General features: G+C 40.6%; 1 protein-coding gene across 8 annotated transcripts in view; it reads right to left on the bottom strand.

Moving 5' to 3' along the window:
- Foxp (forkhead box P) overlaps positions 1 to 23,199 on the bottom strand; it is a 233,191-nt gene that overhangs the window by 95,107 nt on the left and 114,885 nt on the right. For 7 of the 8 annotated variants that reach the window (XM_071707950.1, XM_071707954.1, XM_071707952.1 and 4 more), the window contains one exon: positions 8,137 to 8,271. In XM_071707950.1, coding sequence (XP_071564051.1) covers positions 8,137 to 8,259 — 123 coding nt within the window. In that variant the 5' untranslated portion in view covers positions 8,260 to 8,271. Of the gene's footprint in view, positions 1 to 8,136; positions 8,272 to 10,228; positions 10,841 to 23,199 lie in introns of those variants that run through there. The other variant, XM_071707951.1, reaches the window with a different exon arrangement.

A 23,199-nucleotide genomic window follows, 5' to 3' on the forward strand; every position in this document is an offset into this window, starting at 1 on the left:
GTAGCGAATATTTTAAAGCAGGAATGATTCATTAACAAGACATCTGATATGAGTCAGTTGTAATCTTTCGAAGAGTACTAGTCAATAAAATTTATTTGTTAACTTTCAATTACAAGTAATACTATATAAATAGACAGAAAATAGGCTATTAGGCAAGAATTTCAGCTTGTAAACTATTTTTTAAATTAAATTCATCAAAAATGACAAAAAAATAAAAATATTAACTCGTAAAAAGTAACGTCAAAAAATCTTGCAGTTAAATAAATAGTTAAAATTGCCAGTAAAAATATCAATTAACATTTAATAAAAAAGCAAGTCTAAGAAATCGATCTTTCCAAAGATCACGGTAAATTATACTAATAGCGAAACAATCGCCCGCGCGAATGGTGACGTAATATAGTTCGATGTATCACCAAACGTTAGAAGGATGTTCGACAAGTTTCTCTCAGGTATCACTCAGCGATACGAACCGAGCGTGTGAATAATGGAGGGTAATCGCCCTTGCCAGTCTCCGTCGACCTTTGCTCTCTCTTCGAGGTTAGCGAAGTGGGAGACTAGAAGGGTGAGATTTCTAGATTGGATTTAAGTACACAGCCGTGAGGTTTCGACCGGTTAATAATGCAGATAAAACCGAGACTTGGAAGACTATACGAGACGTCGCGCGCTGTACTTTGGCATACCCCGAGTTTCTGACTTCTGTCTTGCCGTCGAATTCCGACCTCACCACCACTATCGTGCGTCGAGTGGTTAGTATTCTTGGAGATCTGGGAGATTATTTGATTATCAGTTTTGACAAATCGGCAGATTAAAAAGAATTAAATTCACTTTAGAATATATTTCTAAACAACGCTATTTATCGATCACACGCAACATTGGAAAAAAATCATGAAGAAGCATCAATTACCGTTTTACGCAAGAGAAAAAATTGACATATTGTGATACTATAATAAAAAATAACATTTGTAATATTGTAGTATTACCATATTTATATGTTGTATTATTTAAAATAATAGGTGCTTTCCATTTACATCAAAACTCAGATAATTCTCACTTGTGATGTCATTCTGTCTTTATTATTCATTAATTGCTAAAAAGGATATAACGACGTCACAAGTGAGAATTATCTGAGTTTTGATGTAAATGGAACGCATCTATTAATTCGTGAAACACTTATATTAAAAATCTTATTTTGCTTTTCCGTTTATATTTTTTCTATCTTCTATATAACAACGTTTTTTCATTATTCATATACAAATGTGAATAAAGTTTCATTAACTTTCGGCGACTTGTCTTTCCAAACTCGTCTAATGACCCACAATTCCGACGATTTTCATATTATAAAGCATTCAAATGTCATATATAGCTGTATCGGCCGAAACCAATTTAACGAGATGACCTTCCCACTTCCCATCACGATGTAATTGCAGGAGTGCCGTGTTACGCACATTTTCCCACACTAACCTGTCATTATCCTTTCACTAATCGTTACTCGTTAGGTATACGCGCGTATTACGACGGTGCAAATAACAACAGCTTTTACTAATTTACTACTTTGTGAAATAACGAGCGCTATAAAGGTAATCGTGACTTATATAGACAGCACAATGTTTCGCAATGAGAATCTCTTAGGGAGCCATTAAAAAAAAGGAATATTTAGTTAAACTAGAATAAGCTAAAGGTCATTATTCCTCCTTCGTAACTTCTATCATTATCTTGATACACGTGCCTTAAAAAAATATCATTCTTCACGCAATTTAAGACAAATTGTTAACGATTGTATTATAGAGACATTTTGACGAATATAGAAATATAATTTTAAATCTGTTAAAATTATTTGGCATGACTGTGTTTACTATAGGTAAGTTATTTTTAACCTCGCAATAAGAACATTGACGTGAAAAATAATCATCATGAATACTCTTTCGGAGGAAACGTTATTAATCACTTTCGTCAAGCTGATTCACGCTTCGACATACATACTTTAACAAAGTAACTTGGGGGGAGGAAGAAGGGGGGCCCGCGAAACAATTCCCACTTCGAGAGTTTCTAGCAGCACCCGGCGCAAACGAGCCTAATCAGACCAGAAGCAAACCAGATCGCTACTCTCGGAAAGGAATTTCCATCCCCGACGATGCAAGGCCCCCGAGAGGAGAATAAAGGCCACCCAAATCCACCCGTTTCGGGTAATTTATTAAAATCCTCGTCGCTCACGTCGTACCGCGGGAGTTCTTCAACGCGCGCGCAAGAAACTACCGAGTGCTCCGATCCGAGACCTTTTATGCCCCGGCCAGCTGGCTCAGCACGACAAAAATTCTTTCAATTACAGAAAAGCGAGCTCTCCTTAACTCCGCCGGCATCGATATTCATAGCGAAGCGTGTTACGTAAAAGTTACGGCCTGCGCCGGGCGAGGAAGAGAGGATGCGAGCCGCTTATAGGCTGGCGAGGGTAGGGGAGGAGGAGGCAGAGAAATGGCACGAGGGAAAGCTGGGAAAAGAAGAATTGGTCGGGCGAAGGGGGATGCCAAGCTGCCTGATTGGGAAGGACAGCCTATCCGCAATTTGCGATCCATAAAACTGGAGCGGGAGGTGAGAACTCGCTTGTCTTTCATCGATGCCCCCGGTCTCTTCCTCTCCCGCTGCTCTGTCCTTTCTTTTTTTTAATCCCTCCCCCCGCTCTCGCCCTTTCCACCCCATCCGGCGTTTCATTCGTACTTTGCGCCCATCCTCGCAACCCCTTTTTGCATTTCAAGGAACGCCGATACTCCCGCTGCGGAGATATCCTTTGGATTCTCTCCGGGCGTTTGGATATTAACCGGGAGATAAACCGGAATGAGGAATCTAATGAAATATCGACGTCATTCACGGTAAAAGTTTGTTTAATTTGGAAATGCCGTCCACGCGCGACAGTAAATTATTGAATGCTCGGGCGAAATGGGCATCGCGCGGTAAGCTGGTATTAGGATTCGGAGTGTTTATTCGGAAAAGGTGACGGGTGAAGTTGCGTGACGTGTGACGGAAAAATAGTGACGATTATAAATATCTATAGACGTAATTTTAAATTCATTATTTCTAATAATATAGAGAAATAATTGTATTTGTCGTATCAAAAAACTCCTAAAATAACTGTAGCAATTTTCGCGATCTTTTCGCCAGATAAACAACATAAAATTATCCTATAAACAATAAACGACGACAATTGGTAAATTGAAAATTAATAAAAGTAATATGGAGTGAGAAAGTGATATCACGTCGGTACACAAACGAGCTAAAAAATTCTGAACGCACACGTACGCACGCATGAACGTAGGTTGTAAAAGAGGATATTGTGTTAACGTGTGTGTACGTATACAGCCACGCACACACACACACACACACACACACACACACACGCAAAACTTACATTACACATGCGACACCGTACATCTGCTCGGTCGTTGCTTGTGTAAATAAAGATTCCCTTATCGGTAAGCTAGCACGTATATAGCGGGATATTTTGGAAGCCTTCTATATTACTTCTTGTATATACTCGTATACATGTATACGTATGTCTATACTCCAGTTAAATAACTAAACAACGACTGAAAGCCATAATTGAATGCTTGGATAAATACTTGATAATAATTAGTCGTAATAATATACCTGAGAAACTATTTAGATTTCTTATAAATCTTGGACGAGCGTTATAAGTTTTCGGTACGTAAGAGAGTCTTTGTACAATCCTTCGAGGGGCCATTTTACTCTTATTTTAAAATGTGGAGGAAGGAAGTGTCGATTGAATCGAACATCAACGAACTTCGAGATCTCACGACTTTATGAAGTTGCCTTGATCGTTTTGGGATCGAGTTTTGGGTAACCATTGACTTTTGCTGACCGTCCTACCGCGATTCGACCGCGATTTCCTTACTGCCATTGTGTCACACTTGAAGCAATCTTGATAGACTCCGTAACTTCGCTAGAATCTCGCTAGCTTTCCGAGTAATGGGTTAGGTTAATGTCGACAATTGTCCGGTTGAGTCAATTATTTGCAATCTCTATGCAGAACTTCAAAGCGATTCTGTAGTTAACTTATTAACCGGGCGGAAAGTTTAAGCGGAAGTTAAGATTCCGCGCCATGCCGAATGAGATATTACGTCAATGTGAGAATTTTTATCTACAGAAGACTGAGACAACCCATTCACATCCTTATTGTTTAGAAATAATATTTTTTGGCATTACTGCACCAAAGCTTTACACATACACCTATCGTTGGAAAAGTAATTAATTAAAAACTTAGATTTTCGTCAGAAAACATTGATAGTTGGGAATTTTTATATATATGCGCGCCATTTATCGAGCTACGTCAACAAATCCGAACAATTCAATGTAGTCAAAAAGTTGCGACAATATTTCATCTGATAATATTTTAACATTTCCACGAGAATAAACGATACAAATAAAAAAAAAGTTATAAAGTCAAAAGTGTATCGAATGTAAATAGAAAATCCCATGTCCGGTCGAGCACCGAATAACGCAGTTATCACTGCAGTTTGACCAAATGTGCCAGTTTTCCAAAATGGATTTTCGACTGCGAAAACGCGCGTAACACCTGAGATACCCGGCGCACGGTATCCAACAACGCGCGTCGAAGTTGTCCCGATACGAACAGAGTCGGGAGCCAAGTTTGCGTTAGAACCATACTCGCCGATCGAAGTACCGCGGCCTGAAACTGTTTATAATTTAAGGGGTTCTTGAGAGTCGAGAGCCAGCTGCGGAGGGTTCAGAGTGACGCAGTAGCCTAAGGACGTCGCGAGGGACGATGTCGTTCTATTGCGGTTACGGGTGTAAGGAGAGTCTCGGGTAGGTAGAGGAGAGAAGAGCACGGTGAAAAGCACGAAGTCAAAGTGTCGAGGTGTCTACGTGCCTGATATCACAGACCCTGATATCTTCGTGACTTCGTTACGAGAGGATGTAATTGCCGCGACACTTTCACGTGTTCCAATTCGTGTACGTTATGTATATGTGGGAAACTGCGTCGTTATTAAGAATAGAGCCACTTTGGTTTTCGAAACTGTGATAATTCGAAATTTTGGACGAGCGGTAATTTAATTAAAATATATAAGCTACTACGAAATGCAATCAATTTAAAATATAGATAACGGATATAAATAATATTAAATATAAGTCTCATTTTCAGCTTGTAACACATAATTTATACTGTCCATTTTTTATTTTTTCTGTTTAAACATAAAATTTAGACAAGCTTTCAAATATTTATAAATAATTACATCTCCTTTTTATTCACATTAAACAATAAAGGTAAAAGATATCTGTTATATAAATTATTCGAGAATAAATGCTGATTTGTTTGTGTGCATTTATTTTTAAGTGTGGTATGTATATAATTAAATATAGCATAAAACTAAATACTTATTTAGCAATTTATTTCGAGATCCGAGTTTACATTCCCCAGAATTGAAGTGATCGAAAATGGATAGCAAAAGACAATAAAAAAAAGACTTGAATATCGTTGAAAGAAATTACCACGTATTAGAAAATTAAATTTGTATTGATTTAATATAATATTAGAAATTCAGAATTTCTTAACAATGATGATACTCTTTCGGTTTGACCTGGACGTAATAAAATGTCGCGACCTGTATTCATTTTGATATATACCTCAGCTAAACTCGGCAAGATTAATACGGTACATGCATTTTAATATTAGCTCGATAGTCGATCCTTCGGATGGGAAAACACGATTTTACTCCTTGGGTCATCGGGAATAGGGAAACCGAAAATAAAACTCGATAAACGGTTTCGTATTACGCGGGTCCCTCGGTATTAAACCTGCTTATTCGCATTTATAATTAATTATCCCGGCTAATATCGGACGCATATAAGGTTTGCCTTCTGCTCTTCAAGGTGCTCTACGATATGTGCTATATGAAAATTGGTATAAAAAATTTGAGAAATTGGAACAGTTGGAAGAAATACAAAGATAGCAATATGTGCGTTGACATTTTTGATATGCTATCCAATGATAGATTAGCTACGTTTTGGCTGAAAACTTGGGTTTATTTATAGATTGTAGACGAAGGAACAAAGCAGTGTTTATTGATTCGCTAGATGATTCGCGAAATACATATATATTATATAGGCGCGCATACGTCGTGAGCCATATTATATCCTTTGCGGAAACGAAACCGCTGGAAAAGACCGCTTTAAAGGCCATAAAACATTTGTTTCCACCCGTCACCGCTTGCCCGGGGGTGGTATATTGCGTTCGTCCGCGAGCGCGGGATTTTGAATTGAATTTGAAATCAGGGGGCCCCGATTTTATGGCGGCCGGGTGTCAAATGTCGAAGTGTCGCGCCCGGTGCCGGCTTATCGCCGGGAAAACTCTGAGATCCCGAGGACGAAAGCTCCAAAAGGGCGTTATCGGTTTACGCCGCAGCGCAGGTCGCGATACAGGATGCCGGAAGACCGTTCAATTCCGTTTTCGATTTGGACCTCGCGTGAAAAGGCGACGGAAAGAGGAGCGTAAAAGGGCACGAAGGTCACTGTTTCGTTTTATTGCGACTCTACTCCACCTTGATGATCACTCCAACCGATCGGATCATTCGGATCGTACTTATAGCTCAGAGGTTCCAAGTTATTTTCTTCCAACTTGTTGCAGATGTTTTCCGCGAGATCCCGAGATTCTCTTGTTATTATTAGCAATATTCAATTATTACGATTTTTTAAATCTCAGATTTGTATTTGCCATATATGATTAATTTAATATTGAAAGAGAACAAGATCGAAATTGATTTCATTTCTTCATCTCATTATTATGCTTAAATAAAGCAGATGCGAGAAGTAACGTCACTTTGAAGATCTTTTCTACAATGGTGTTTGTATACGAGACAAGCGGATGTTATGTTAACATAGCATTGATATCAGATTATAAACCACAATGTCGATCGACAATATAATTATACACAGCACCGATGTTTGCAGTAAATTGTGTTATTATTAATCTGCACGTGCGACATTAATACGTCGAAATGTTGCGAAATATGTGCAATGTGCATGTTGAATAAAAACGATATTGTTCAATAGATTTTGTACAAGATCAGCATTGATCGTTAATATCTGGACAAACAATATCAGATTGTGAGAAACTGCTCCTCTAGTAACAGATATTTCTTCTAGTATTTCTTCACGATAGCACGCGTCATATGCCACACACTGACAACAAATGTTATTAACGTTAAAAAGAATGTTATATTGTTGGCGCGGTTTAACGTCTCGAACCTTATCGCGTATAAACAGCTGTGGCTTTATTTAGTGATATTGTATGGATCGATGTTTTATCACATTTCGTCATCGTTTGATAAAAACGGCTGTGTTTCATTGTTTAAATTAACAAATTCAGTCTGATCGTCGCGTCTTAAACAACCACTATTCATATACATTTCTGTGACTAGTAAATATTTTTTGTTCCATGCTTTGAGACTTTCCAAATACAGTGCTCTCTTTCTCCCTCTCTCCCTCTCCCTTCTCCTCGCCTCCCACCCTCTCTCTCTCTCTCTCTCTTCTCTCTCTCTCTCTCTCTCTCTCTCTCTCTCTCTCTCTCTCTCTCTCTCTCTCTCTCTCTCTCACTCACTCATTCATTCATTCATTCTCTCACTCACTCGCTTAATAGAATAGCATTTTAATATTCTATTCATATTACTACGTCAATATAGTTATAATGTTGTACCAATGGTTGAATTAGATTGTACCTGACTGAATAAAATAAAGTATCGCGGATATATTTTTAATTTTTTGTATATATGTATATATACTTTTTAAAATTATATTTAATTATTAATTAATTGTACTTAATAATTAAATATTTAATTTTACATAAAATTAATGTAAATTTAATCAGAGAGAGAGAGAGAGAGGGAGAGGGGAGGGAGAGAGAAAATAGATTTAAGATAGAATACTAACCGTTAACACGTTACAATTAGTTGCATGATATTCATGTTGATCTTAGATTAAAAAGATTCGTCAAGCCTTGTTAGTTCTGACAAGCTAGTCAGAACAAGATTGAGTCAGGAAAGCAATAAAAAAATAAATATTGCATGTGCAGTGATAAATCCAGGTCATTCTCGGAAATTAATTCCTCACCTGATCGTTGTCTTGTTGATCTTGCCCGTAAGTGGAAGTATCACCATTAGGGGTGGTGGCGGCGGAGGGTCGCTGTGACGTTGACAAGTTGATCGCGCCGTCTCCGTCTGTATCATGATCCATTATGCCATCGTCCTGAAATCACGATCATCGTTATACGTTAGTACGCTCTCGCGCACCAAACTCGATTATAAGTGGCGCACGCTTTTAGAGAACGTTGCTATTCGTTGCATTTTCCTCATCATTGCAATTCTAATAATATAGTAATATGTAATAAATAACACTAATTTAACTCATTAATCTTGTTTTGTTATAATATATTAAATTCGCATCTGTATTATAATATAATAGTTATTATAATGCAAATTGTCATTTTTTTACCGAATAAAAATTGTACGTCATCTTATATTTACATTTGTATTTAACCCACGTTCACTTCGATTCAATAATTAGTTTAAGATTTGACTTTATACATGTGCTTTTAACTTCTAATTGTATTTTTTTATCGTTATTATTCACTGCTTTCAAACACAATGTGACTCCTTATTTGACTTCTGTGTTTTAGCGACGTTTAATTGACTTATCTCCGCATAATTATTCTTTTATTCTCTGTACTATGTGTTCTTTGTTTAATTATCTAATTTATTATATTTGTTTTGATGATTAAGGAAAAAAACTCTGTTTATGTTAGATTATACGTCCCGTGTACATTTAAGAGATATTACATAAACTATATTTATTTTTTATACTTAACACCTCTCGATTGCTTTCTTGGCCTTTGACTTCTTACGTTATATTTGTACGATTTATTACTTATCTCTCACATATAGAACATTTGAATAGATACGACCTCTAATCGTTTAATAACCTGTATTGTACTATATTTTTTTCCTGCTTCTCTATAAATTTTTAAAGAAATATAATTCATTAAAAGAATGACGCATAAATTATACACAAATACAAATTTGGCATGAAATCTGTATAGTCATACACAAGTACTAGTAAGTGATAAAAATATATCAGAAGTACCCAGAAAGAGAGTTGTACAACAAACACACTGTAATACTCACTATATTTAATTGTTGAACACAATTAAATATAGTGAGTATTTTAGGATTATTCGGTCATGATCCCGGAGCGTGGTAATCGTGACGAAATTTCAAAACACGCTCCTATCCGACATTGCCCTCGTGTGAGCCATGATTTTAAGATCGAAGTCTGACGCACGTGATTCCACCTATACCCGACGCAAGAGAAATAATGTTTCGCGGTTGCGAAAAGCTAATAATACGTACTTTCCCGGAAATGCGTAACATCACGCTAAGGATTCTGCTAAATTTTCACGCCAAGACTCTGCTTCTCGTCATAAGCGATGTATAATACACAATACCTACGTGCTTATCGTAAATATTTCGCGAGCATCGCGCGCGGATAGTTCAGCCGCGTATAAATAATTCGTGAATTCCATCGTAATACCGTACGCGAGGTGTACAAAGCGCGGTGTATATTGATGAAAGTAGAAAATTATACAATAAGGTGTGTACGCGTGTATATTATGAATAGCTAATTTATCGCGAACTTAAATAAGAAATTAACGCGTCCGCGGTAAAGCGTAAGAAACAAAATGAATGTGGGACGTAAATGTCCCGCGGATTGTTGCATTGCGTTCGCGCGCCTGTGCAAAATAGATCCCAAATTAAATCACAATTAACATATTAATTATTCAGGAAAAATTAGTCATGCAATATTCCTCGATCTTGCATCTTACCCGCCCGGCTAAATTGGAAAGCGTCATTTTCTCTCAGAAAGGAATAATTACGCGCGACATGCAACCGTTAATTAAACATCGGCGAGTTATTTCGAATTCCACGGCTGCAGTAGAGGTGCGTTCGCAGACGTATTTCGTAAAAATAAAAAAAAAATAACACGCAATCAAGCGTCGTATAATTAATGCTCACTTCACGATCATCGATTATTCACGACGACAGTCGCGATTAATGTTGCGTCACGCTTAAAGTCGCCTAAGACGATCGCTTAATTAATTCTTAATTAATGTACGCGTCGCGCCGAGAATTCAATCAAAATTCCTTACGTCTGTTTCGGTTCGCTGTTGGGCGCGTTGCAGTCCATGAGAATTAACGGTTTTGCTCTCCGACGAGAAGAAGAAGAAAAATCTGCCGTTTCCGGCGTCACAGAGAGAGAGATTGCCGCTTCACGCGGCAAGCGGCATTTCCGGCCCCCCGAAAGCGCAACGACGCGACGTGGCGCGTATACGCGGTCGCAAACACTCCGCGCCTACGTCCACTGTAAACATCCGGAAATGGTATGGCACACGCGGAAATCCCCCGCGCAATGGCGGCGGAAGTCGCCTCCCCGGGGGATTGTGTCTCACGAAGGCACCGGCTATACACGTTCCTCGCACTGCATCCAGAAAGCGGCACTTTGAACCTCCTCCGCGAAACTCCAGTCACTCGCGGCGGCGGGGGGAGCGGGGGGCGGGGGGGGGGGGTTGCGGGAGGAAGGGAGGGCGGGAACGCGAAGGGGGTAAGACACGAAAGCGCACCCCCTGACAAACTGAGCGCGACGGGCAGCGCGACGGTAAGAGTAAAGGGAGCGAAAATGAGGAAAAAAAAGGGTGAACGAAAGAAGAAGGGGGAGGAGGAGGGAGAGCGCGACGGATTTCGCGAGGAAGACGAAAGCCAAGCGTTAGCGCGCCGACCGTAGTAGAGCGAGGACTAAACACTAAAAGCGGCACAGGCATACCGAGCAGCGCTCGACCGGCGGGGCTGTTGCTTATTGTGTAAATATAAACAAATATAGTTGAAACCAACCAACAGGCCTGCTTTCAGCCCCCCCGCCTCGCCCCTCAACCCCCCGCGCTGCCACAGTCCTCCGCTCGATGTGTGTACCCTACCTTCTTCTCCTCCGCGTTCCCCCGTAACCCCCCCCCCTATCCGCGTTACCGCGTCCCCTCTACGCGGCACATCCAAAGACTTTCCCCCCTCGGCCCCCTTAGACACCTACCCTTCGTCCCGTCCCTGACCCCACTGCCGCCCAGACTACATCATACGCGGCACATCGTGATGGTCTCTGACTCGCCTCACCATATGTTCATTTCTCCTCCTTACTCTCGTTCTCTGTCCATATCCCCTATCTCCTTCTCTTTCTCTCTCCTTCTCCCTCTCTCTCCCTCTCTTTTTCTATACCCGCGCATCACACATCGCCGCACTCTGTAGCCCGAAGTTGCTGGATTACGTGCCAGCGGGGCCCTAAGAGATCTTCGAGGTTCCTCTTTTTTTTTGTGGGACGCCTCCATGGATCGTGGAGAAAGGAAACGGTCGAAGTGCGTCTTTTTCTCGGATATTTCTGACGTGCGTGTTGTGGGAATAGCTATGATTATTCCGGGTTTACCAGTTTACGTGCCAAAGTTCTTCACCGTCAATCAATTGATAACTGTACGAAGAAAAATGTAAAATTTTTCCGAAGCTCTTGGTATGAAAATTTTGAAAATAAAAGAAGTTGAACACTTAAATAAGAAGGAAAAATTATATTTGAGTTACTTTGGATGTGTATAGCGGGTACCAAATTTATTTTGATTGTTTTTGAAGATATGTAAAATACAAAGAGATATAAATGTTTTAAATAGAAATGTTCGTTGTTTGTATATATCGCCTTTTATAAAAAAAATCTTCATAAAAATGTGCGTTCGTTATACGTGCACAAGATACTCGTATATCTTTCATCTGTAATTTCGCTACGTAACTTGCGTCTTGCGTCCTAAAATAGCGTCAAGTCATCAAGTCGGTTTGCTAACAAATTTCTGCCGAATAAATATTGAAACTTCTCTTTTAGAAATTATATATCGCTTTTTAGCAGAAGCCACACTTCGATATATATTTCTCTCTCTCTCTCTCTCTCTCTCTCTCTCTCTCTCTCTCTCTCTCTATTATTTACTGCATACTTGTCTATTTTCTCAAAGCGCAATCTGAGTTATAAACCGTATAAGCGGTTCGCGCGTACAGACAGCTTTTGACAACACAATCTTCAACGTATTAACGACGATGCATCGTATGCATCATTGAATACTAACCCTCTTAACGCACTTCACACGATAAGCACCTTACGACTTCACTCCGCATTTCGCGAAAAGAAACGAAGTGGACGTTGCAGGTATGGAAATCCTATTCTTTGGTTAGCTAAGTATATATGCGTGAGGAGAGAAGCGGCTACACACAGAGCGATAAATACGCGTGTACACACGTGTTGCCTGACGCAACTCGAACGCTCGAACCACCGGCTTCGAGTTTGTACAGGCGAGCCGGAAATGGGGGACAAAATGTTCCTCGAAACGAGACGTGTGTCCTTAAATATTCCTTTCACTCGTTGCCTCAAGCTTCTCGACAATTACACGATGTAGAGCGATTCTGTACTTCTCTGCCTGCTCTCTTTCTCTCTCTTCTCTCTCCCTTCCCCCCTCTCTCTGCGAAAACCCTGAAGATAAAAACACACGTACTCGAATTTCAAATTATTGGGGGATGAAACTTCGACTACGGCGATCTATTCTACAATTTAATGATGCGTAAAATATTATTTATCTGTAACTTTAGTTATAACATGTTGAAAGAATGCAACTAAATATAGTTCGGATAATTTTTAAAAATTACCAATACAAGGACAAATAAATACAATTTATGCTGATATTAAGAATTTAATTTAATAATTTATCTCTATGTAGCATGTATGTATATAACTGTTGTAAATTACTCACATGATAATGAATATGTATTAAATTATGAGGAGTCTTAAGTTACTAATTATTTTAGCAGAAGCAAATTTTATATTGACGATATTGAGAGAGTAATACATGCGTGTACATTAATATATGACTTACAGATTTACACAAAATTAAAGTATATGAATTGTGTAAAAGAGAAAATTACTTCACTCAAAACGGCAAATATGCAAACTGCTTGAAAACTAAATTGAACATTCTCTAAGATGCTTTCCATTAAACTCACCAATATCTCGCTGAAAAATTTAACAGAAACCTATGTTTCACGGAACACTTGAATAAATAACATAAAGCCGAAGTCGAAGTCGGGACGACTAACCTGCATAAATTCTCGTCGAAAATCCGGCGTCCGCCGTAACGCGAAATTTTCACCGCATTTTCCGCGACGGTGGTCCATGGCTTCCTTCGACTCGCACATTCCATGCGCCGCGGCCGCATGGTTTTAGAGAGAGACCGCGTAATATAAAAATAAATTCTGCAAAAATGCTAGGCGGATGGTTAACGGCGCAAACGGATATAGCCCCGGTATTACACGCCTCGGTACATAAAGTTCTTATTAAGCGGGCTATATAAGGGTGGCTTAACTACGAGAACGCTACGCAACCTTGTTCCACGGGCCTTCCACGGGCATCGCGCGCGGAGGAAGTTTGCGAGTGACTTTATTAGACCCCGCGATATATCGAGCCAACTATCAGAAGCATCCGAAGCGATTCACGGTTTAAGTCATCTATTGTCGAAGATCTAGGTTGCCTATGGTGGCCTCGCACCGCGAGGGGAGAGCCATGTCCCATCGTTAGTCCTATGACAACAAAACTGGGGGCAAAAATAGACGCAGCCGGCTCAGTCAGCTTATATACGTCGCATATGTACTAAATATGTATTTATTAAGTAAACAACGATGGGTCTAGGTTCCCGGGGTACGTCTCGCGCCGCGCGTTTCCTATTTCAATGTGGATAATGTGTCTGGGAATTTTGGGGGCCGCTTGCTCGCGCCATTGCTCATAGGCGTGGTCACAGATCGTATTTCGTACGTGAGTAAAGTGTGAATGCAATCCCCAAGCTAAAAAATTACATACGTAATTATTTCGGTGGAACGATAGAGGAGTCGCGTGGGAAACGAATAAAGTAGTTCCGATTGCGATCGCACAGATTCTGTAAATATCTCTTATTAGTTTTCGTTAGGAAGTTAAGGCAATGTTAATGTATGAATAAAGAAATATGAAATCTGCTATAGAAAAAAGAATTGTCAAGTCGTAAGTCTGTAAAGATAAAAAAAATCGAGAATTACTCTGAATTAATCTAATTTTATCCGTCAGAGAAAGGACGTAATGAAGAAAAATGTTACATTATATATAATTATATAAGACATAAAACTCGTAGATTTGATTTCACGTAGCTTCACAAATGTTTAAAGTTATAAAAATTCTCCCGTAAAAAGAATAACTAAAATATACACATAAAAAAATTTTTTAATAAATAAATATTAAATGACCAGAGTCACATCTCGCACGAAGATTCCCAAGTTGAATAACATTCTTAACTTCTGTCTCGTAATATATATAAATATATATTGATTGACAATATTCTTTAGTGAAAACGTTATAATGCGCAATTTATTTAGCTGATGCTACCGGTATCCAGCACGTATCGCTAATTTGCACATTACCCGATGAAGCGATTGAAAATAAAACGTGACATTAAACGGAAAATAATGTTGCAACTCGTTGTTAAGCATCGTAAAGCAGCAAAATGATATACGAACGGCAACGCGGGCAACCGATCCACCAATCCTGCCGTAAAGGAGGATAATCGTCGAGAGTCGAAGCAAGAAGAGATAACGAGACCTCATATATCCCCATCAAACCGGAAAGGGCGACAAGGCAAACGCGCATCTTCCCACATGCTTACGGTCGTTTGAAGTTCTTCTGGCATATATATACACACATACGCACACATAGCCGTCGGAGGGTCCGGCTCGTCCCTACTAAATAATAAACGAGAGGATTTACCCCCGTTAGGTTCGCGCGACGGTACATAAAAATACTTGAATCTGAGAAATTAGCGAGGTAACGGGCTGTCGTCCCCGTAGTGGGTGGCGTAAAAGAGAGAGACGAGGGTGCGAAGCAGAAATAGAGGAGGAGAGACGGATGAAAAGAGGAGACGCTGAAAAAGAGAGAACCGTGGTAGGGGGGTCGGCCCCGGCGGAGGCGTTTCGGTCTCTGTGCGGAGTGGCCAGGAAAAAAGGGTACCTAAAAGGGTTGAATTAATGTCGCGATAAATATATGATTTAAGGTGGAAACGTTTGCAACTCCGGCTAATTTTTTATCTCAGAACCGCGGCCGCGCTCGCCGCCCCGCTGGTGAGGGTTTTTACCCTAGAAAAGCAAGCGCGCGAGACGATCTATCCATGGCGCAGGCCGGGAGGGGAGACAGGGCGGAAGGGGTCGGGACAGGGAAGAAGAGGGTGGTCGAGAGGAGGGCCTCGAATCCACCGCTTATTTCTTTTTTCGGGTAATTTACTGCCAGCGAGAATTTGAGCGGACGCGCGCTTTTTAATAGTTCGCGCCACTCTCGAAGGACCCCGCTCGTGCTCCTCTCCCCTCGTCCCGCCGCGCCGCGCCGCGCCGCCACATCTCCACCGTCGCGAACCCTTGCGCGCGGTAGGCCTCGTATTGGTCTTTCCGCCCTGTGTGTCTTTCCCGCTTTGTCCCTCGTTCCCGTATCGGAAGGACAACGAGAGGAGGCGTCGCGTCGTTCGCGGCGGTTACGATGAAAATTACGAGACTATAAAGCCGGAGCGTCTACCACGCACTTTATGTCGCGCGACTCGGAATGACGAATTTTACTACAGATTACTCATCGCTTTTTTTTAGCGTCGTTTAACTTGGAGAACGGCGCTAGGTCCACGGAGAGAGAGAGACACGAGAGACGCGGAGTCAATCAGCGTTGAAACGATCGTTTTACGCGCTCCGTAATGCGCTCGTCGCGGTCTTGTCGCGCGTAACGTAACGTGCGCGTACGAGTATTACGGAGCGCGTAACAATCGCTCGACAGAGAGAACATCGACAGAAGTCGTATACACGGCTCGCTTCTTCATTCCATCATTCATTGAAAAGAATCGCGCATTCATGCATCGATGAATTCTAAGAAAATGGAAATGAAAATTTCTGGAAAAATTTCATTTGTTTTCCGCCCGCGGAATTAATATTTCTGCCGCGCGGCAAAAGTAAAAATAGTTGCCTCGTCCCATTATTCACCTCAGACTAATCGATTATTGCTATTGGAATTTATAATGTTGCCAATTAATCGCTTCATGAAGCTTGAAAAATTCAATTAATTTAACTTAAGTAGCAAATATGATCGGACCGATCGAGAATAATTTACATCTCAGATAGACAATGAGTGTTTTATTTTTTTATTGTCGCAAATTTTACTATTGACGATTCACGGAATATATCTCGCAATGAATTCTGCAGAATGTATTTTAAGAACGCGTGTTAGAAATTTCTTCGCGAAATTTTCTCACTTTGCCAAAGTTCTGAAACAAGAAAGAGTTTCTTCACAGTGGGATAAATAAATAGGAAACACCTGCGGGCAGCGCACGAGCGGAGCAACATATGCGTCGTCACGTCCGCGCTCACGCGGAAATATTTATCGCAATGCTATAGCGTATAGCGCGATAAACATCGCCATGTACATTTATGTTTATCTTAACGCCACGTTACGGACGATAGCCAGCCAAACATTTACATCTGTCTCGTATCGGCGCGACACGATAAACACGTTTCCTCGAATCTAAGGAGGAAAACGGCCGTCGTCAGCAGTCGGCGGAATAGGAGTTTCATCGCGAAAAGCGCAATTCCTCCAATATCCATCCCTTCGCATGCGTAACCGGAACAGCCGCCTCTCCTCGTATATGATCCCTTAGAATATCCCGGCGGGACCGCAAACACGCGTTTCCCCAATTATCTACGTGGCCTGACGTGGGCGATCGGGGGAGGGGGGGGGGGGGTTAAGCGTCGTTACCGGCATCGAATCTCGCGTGTATCAACGACATACGTGACATCGGGTCCGTGGATGATCGCGGAGAGGAGCGAGAGCCGACTTTATTCCCAGGTCGCATCACGAAAATAGAAAAAGCGAAGGAGAATGGAGCAAGACACAAAGAGAGAGATAGAGAATTCCTAATTCACTCTAAGGAAAAGATAGAAATAGAAAATAACAAATACAAAAAAAGAAGAAACAGAAGTCAAGATTAAGACAGAGAATTTAAACAAACTAGAGAAGAAAAGTTCAAGAAAAAAACAATTGAAGAATAGCAATAGAAATATTTACATTGTAAAAGAAGTATAACAAACGAGGGGGATGAATGGTGGAATAGTAAAGAAAAAGAGAAACGCGACGAAGAAGTGCAAATAAAGAGGCAGTACGCGAATGGACAGAACAGTAAACGGGGTGGAGGGGCCAGTCGGAGATCACCCGAGAATAACAGAGGGTGTCTGAAGCGAGAGGAGGCAGAAATAAGGGGGGGGCAAGCCACCCTCCAGGAAGCGAAAGGAGCGTCGACCGCTTAGGTTTCCGCAGCGTCGACGCTTTTTGGATTAACCGCTCGGACATTAGAATACGGAATTGATATATTATGGTCGTGGACCGCCGTCGGCGAACCGTTTCCTCGGCCGTTTCCACCCGCTACCACCCCTTCTTTGGCCGCGGGACCGCGGGGGTCAGGCGGATCCGTGAAAGAAGGAGGGCGGATGGTCCGGTTACACACACTCTTTAGGCATGACTGCTCGCCGCTCGCATCTTTCATCGCATTATCTCGCCCTCGTAAAACATTCCTTTATAGGTTACCGAAATGTCCCCCCTGCATGAGGACGACAAGAAAGAAGAGTATAGGCTGACCACTGTACTGTATTGTCGTTGCAGTGTCTTCGTCTTGAACGTCTCAACCATTCCGTGGACATACTTTTGCGAGTTCAGTTTTTTACGAAAGTAATTCGATTCTAAAATATACAAAACAAATTTGCACAGGAAAACTTACTAGTAAAAAATGATTCGAGTTGTTAAAGTCTATTTGCTTATGCTTTATGATAATATTCAATCTCGTGTACTTTTCTAATATAACAGAGTTCTACGAGAAAATGTAAAAGACTTGATATTAAGAATTTTCAAATATTCAAAATTTTTGTGTCCGCGATTATTAATTTAAGACTCTTTTCACTCCTATTTTTAAAAAACGTAATTATTTAAGAAAAAATTATTTATTGTTTATTTATAAACAACGTAAAATAAATAATAATTTATATATTAATTTACACGATTAATTTATTCATTCATTATAATGAATAGAATCCTAAACTATGCGTATAATTCTTACGATATCTTTTCGATTCTTTGATAGAACACTGCAGATAATACCCAACATGATATGCATCTGCATATCGAGCAACGACGATGCTCAAATTTAGAAAAGTGAAATAAATATTTTATTTTACTTGTCACGTTTGCTGATATATTTGTCATGTATTATCTATTATTTGCTTGTTCAAACATCACTTCAACAATATATAATTTTTAGATTATTACATATATAATGCATTAAAATATCAGATTATCAGAAAAAATATTATTTTTAATATTTTTTCTGATAATAATTTTACTTTAAATGAAATTATTGCTCTTTACAGTTACCCTGAATCGAACAGTTTTGCCCATTTAGTTATGATAAGAAACAAGAACGACACTCGCTTGAAAATACCAGTATACATGACATATGGAGATCACTGGTATCGCGTTTCTTTCGAGTTGATTTATCGCAACGGCGATTAAGGAGACGGCCTGGAAGCTAGCGTTCGGCCCGAGTGAACGTCGATCGGCTCTCCCAACTCCGGGTTCGATCGGCTAATGGCCCCTGATAGACATTAACATTGACGGGGGAGGGAAGTCGACGGGCGTTTATGTGAGCGTGGCGTTAATTCGGCTTTAAGGCGTCTCCGGTATACTCTCCCTCCGCCCTTCCTTATATCCGTGCCGGTGGTTCTCTTGTTAGCATACTTATCATCCGCTCGTGGAATTAAGAGAGTGAGAGAAAGAGAGGTGGTCCGTGGGTGGCTTGGCGCGGCGCGGCGGCACGAAGAAGCAGCGCGCGAGGGTAGAGAGAAAGACGTTAAGGGATGACTGTCGTACGGGAGGAAACGGGAGAGGGGATGGTGCGGGCTGTTGATAATATCAGTCCGAGCAGGGTAAGATGGGTATTGGCTGGCGGACTATTGTCGGAGTAATGTTGATTGGATTCAAGACCGAAGGCATTAATCTGCCTTCTTTTATTATGGTACCGAGAGAACCATTCCCTGGTCTCGACTCTCTCTCTCCCTTTATCCTCCGTGTCGTCTTCTCGTGAGTTGATACCCACTTACACGAAATACGAAGGTCTCCTTTCTGTTTCAACCGTTCTCGCGTTTCTACGACGCCGTTCAACCCCATGCCTCTGTATCTGCACTCGCCATCGATCCGAAATACGTCGATTGGGACTTAAAATATGAAGTGTATCTTGGCGGCGTTAAAATCTCGTTCACTGGCTCCCGCCCAAAATTTCCCGTCTCGCCGCTCAATTTCGGATATTACCTTCGCTCGAAGGAAAAGCTTCGATATATGTGTCTAATTTTTAGAAACACAAGATTCTATTATATTTTATGTATACAGTATAAAGATCTATAGATAGAATTCGATCTATGTACATTCTATCAAATGGAATTTGAGTGACAAATTTTTTGAAGAACCTGTAATCCATTTTTACTCGGCGGAAACTTTATAGCCTGCTATCAGTTTCCGTTTTGCATCTTTCAGTCACCTGAATATTTTAGTAATCGCGTCTTAAATAAATTATTTGTTAAAGGTTATTTAGATTTAATTTAAAAGTAGATTGTCCTATCTTTGAAAAAATCAATTTCATATTTATGGAAGAATGAGTCATTAAAATATCAGTCTGATAATATGGAAATGGAATTACTTTACATAATATATCTTGTGAACCTATAACTTTTCTTTATTTAAATAATAATCGATAAATTAAAAAATGTTGAACATTATAACAAGAAATGCCACCAAACTTTGCAAGAAAGAACGTAATCTCGTGACATGATTTATTTTTAACCCTCAAATTGGATTTCGTCATCAGCTCAACGGATTAACGATGATTTATCAGCGCAACCGTTACAGTTGTATCGCGAAAAAATCCAGGCTAACAATAGCCGGCATCGCTATCTCGTAGCCTCGGGCTTTTCGCTTTAGAAAAGAAGGAGATCCAGATGGATGATCGTAAGTGGTGGACAGTGCCCGATAAGGGCAGCCGTCGGAACGAAACGAGGCGAGGGTGGTCGCCGCGGCGGGTTGCCGCTCCTGAAGAATGGACCTCTTTGTTTAGCCGTTTATGGTGGAAGAGATTTAGTCGGATTGCCGTCAACCGATAGCCACACCGAGGGGTGAGAACGGGCAAGGCGGTGTGAAGCCTGGAATCCGTGGAAACTCCGCACCAATACTCCGCAGTTGACTTCTTCTGTCTTCCCTGCTTTTTACCAGCCTCTTCCGTCCTTTTTGCCTGTCCGCTCCTTTTTCCCGCCGGGCACCGGCAACACCTTCCGAGGAGATTCGGTACGCTTACGAGCGACCCCTTACAATGGCCGGGCATTAGCTGACAACAGAGGTGTGGACACCGGATAGCCCTAACGCCCTTAACACCCGCTCTCTCGCCCTACCCCGCATGATTGGCCGGCCAGCCAGCCGGGGCGAAGCGTTTCGCATTTATGGCTAGCCGGCGGATCGCCGGGGATCTAAATAAAATCTCTGTCCGCGCAGATAAGAACAGCAAGGTTCGCCGAGGAGCAAATCCTCCTCCGCCAGTTTGCCCGGGAAGAAACACCGAACGATGTACTTGTGCGATTCGTTGATTTTCGATTCAAATAGGATCACTGACTAACGCGAATATTGTTCACGATGGAGAATTAATAAATTAGGAAAAAATGTCGTTTTCACATCTAAGTTTTGCATAAGTTTATTAATAAAAGCAAAATGTGATGTGCATGTAATGACTATGCACTTCCGCGGAAATTATATTAATTTTGATTAAATAACGATAACTGAATAAATAAATTAAAAAGCTACCGATCGTATTTATTGATATAAAATCATATACATTATCTATTTTAAGAAAATTTATAATGCGATATATAGACTGAATAGCCGGGACACTGGCGCTTTCAAGAGAAAAGCTTAAAAAGGGCGAATAGTCACAGAGAGTTTAGAAATGACCCTTAAAATCGACCTTTACAGGAATCCTACATACACGACTAAGCGCTTGATACGACCAGATACAGTTATGCAATAATGAGCTAATGTAGGTAATAGGATTATGTCGAAATCTCCTGTAATTGGCCCCTGAAAAGGTGAGCTCGGTTTTGCTAATCACCCACTAAAAGGTAACTTTGGACGCTTTACAGTTAAGCTTAAGAGGTTTACTGGGCTTTTCTGTGCATACGGAGACTTTACGATTGTTTCCTTTTTCGCGAGATCAGATAAGACATAAAGGCCAATAATTATCCCCGTTTGGGAATGCAATAGGATTAGTCATATAACCCTATCTGCGTGGAGGACTTTTTCCTTCTTTATCTCTTGAACGTAAAATTACTTCTACATAAGAAACAGAAATTATATTAATTATATAATCGGACCTTGAAATAATAATTTTATAAAATCTGTAACACATTGAAAAACAGTTATAAAATTTCTATGACGCGTACTCATACAATTTCAACAAGGATATTTAATCATTATTTTAAAGTTTAATAAAAATTGTGCATAGATAAAAGCTCTCTCGTGATAAATAATTTGACAGAATTTATATTGAGCGAATAAAAGAATTTTATTCAATATTATAAATTGCTTGAATTTCATTTTTTAATATTGAGAATCCTTAAGGATTATTCTTCAACTAATCTTTTCAAATTCTTATTTTACATTCTGTCTACAAATTTAAATCGATTTTATTCTGTTTTAAATACACGAGATATGTAATATGTATCGGCCCGAGAGAGCGATGAAGACGCAGGTAATATCTTACAAATGTCATGACACGCTCGATAATACGCATATCGCGGAAATACCCTCATTTTGCTGAACATCCGAGAATCGAGGGCAAGGGATGAAGCTGCCAGTCGAGGAAAACTCCATAAATCACTGCGGAGGCAGAGGAAACCCGAAGGAAACCTGGCACGTATGGATCGCAACTGTGCGAACGTGCGTGTGCTACTGGCAAAAATATACACGTTCATATATGTACCGGGAGAAGGTTCTTATTTACTCTAAAAGGTAAAAGGGAAAAACCGACCGCCGTTCTGTCCATCCATACCTAGATGGCTACTCCTGGAGCCTGACCGTTCTCACAGTAAATATATCGAAGTGAATTGCAACTTCGTCCCTAATCCAACCCCGAATACCCCCCCATACTCGGCGCTTGATCCATAGCTCCGCAGTAAATTTGCGCTGAATTTATAAGAACTGCTCCACCGTCTTCACGAACATCGTTCTTAACCCGTAAATATTATGGATCTTCTCTGTGACCTGGCGATTCTTGTTGTATACACATTTGCCACGAAATGCGAATACAAAAATCACAATTCATATTTTTCCACAAATAATATAGAAATAAAAAACTTTCGAAATTTATTTAAATTATTGGGCGTAAAATGTTTACGCATTACAAAATTTAATTATCAGAATGTCTTTGAAATATAACACGGTGGAAAGGGGACAGCTAGGTTGATTATGGATTCTTTGCCGATATTAAAAATATAAATCATGACGGACTTATGATATAAAACATTTATACATATATCAAAATACGTCACTTTGAGTGGCGAGCAATTTTGAAGCGATCCCGTTCGGCAAGAATAATATAATTCACCGTTCTCGAGAAGACGCGATGAGGACGAACTACTTTAACCTCTACCTTTTAGTCCGCGAGTTTCGAGGGTGCTCAGCCGTGTAGTGTCAATGAATAAAAATTTGCGGCGAGGGTGGCGTTTGATGCCGATTTTAAAGCTTACCCTTCATCACTCTTTCTCTTTCCCGCCGCGCCTTCTCCCTCCAGCAGTGGAGGACATTATTTTATACTGCGGCGCAGGACCCCGCGAGAGGAGTCATGGCCCACAATCAAGGGTGCCCGCGGTGAGGGTAGCTCGCACTTATTTTCGCCTGACTGCCCGCAACCCCCTCGAA

Source organism: Temnothorax nylanderi, unplaced genomic scaffold, assembly GCF_030848795.1.
Source record: "Temnothorax nylanderi isolate EJ_2023f unplaced genomic scaffold, tnyl_v1.0 TNYL_tig0062_pilon, whole genome shotgun sequence".
Taxonomy (NCBI): Eukaryota; Metazoa; Arthropoda; class Insecta; order Hymenoptera; family Formicidae; genus Temnothorax; species Temnothorax nylanderi.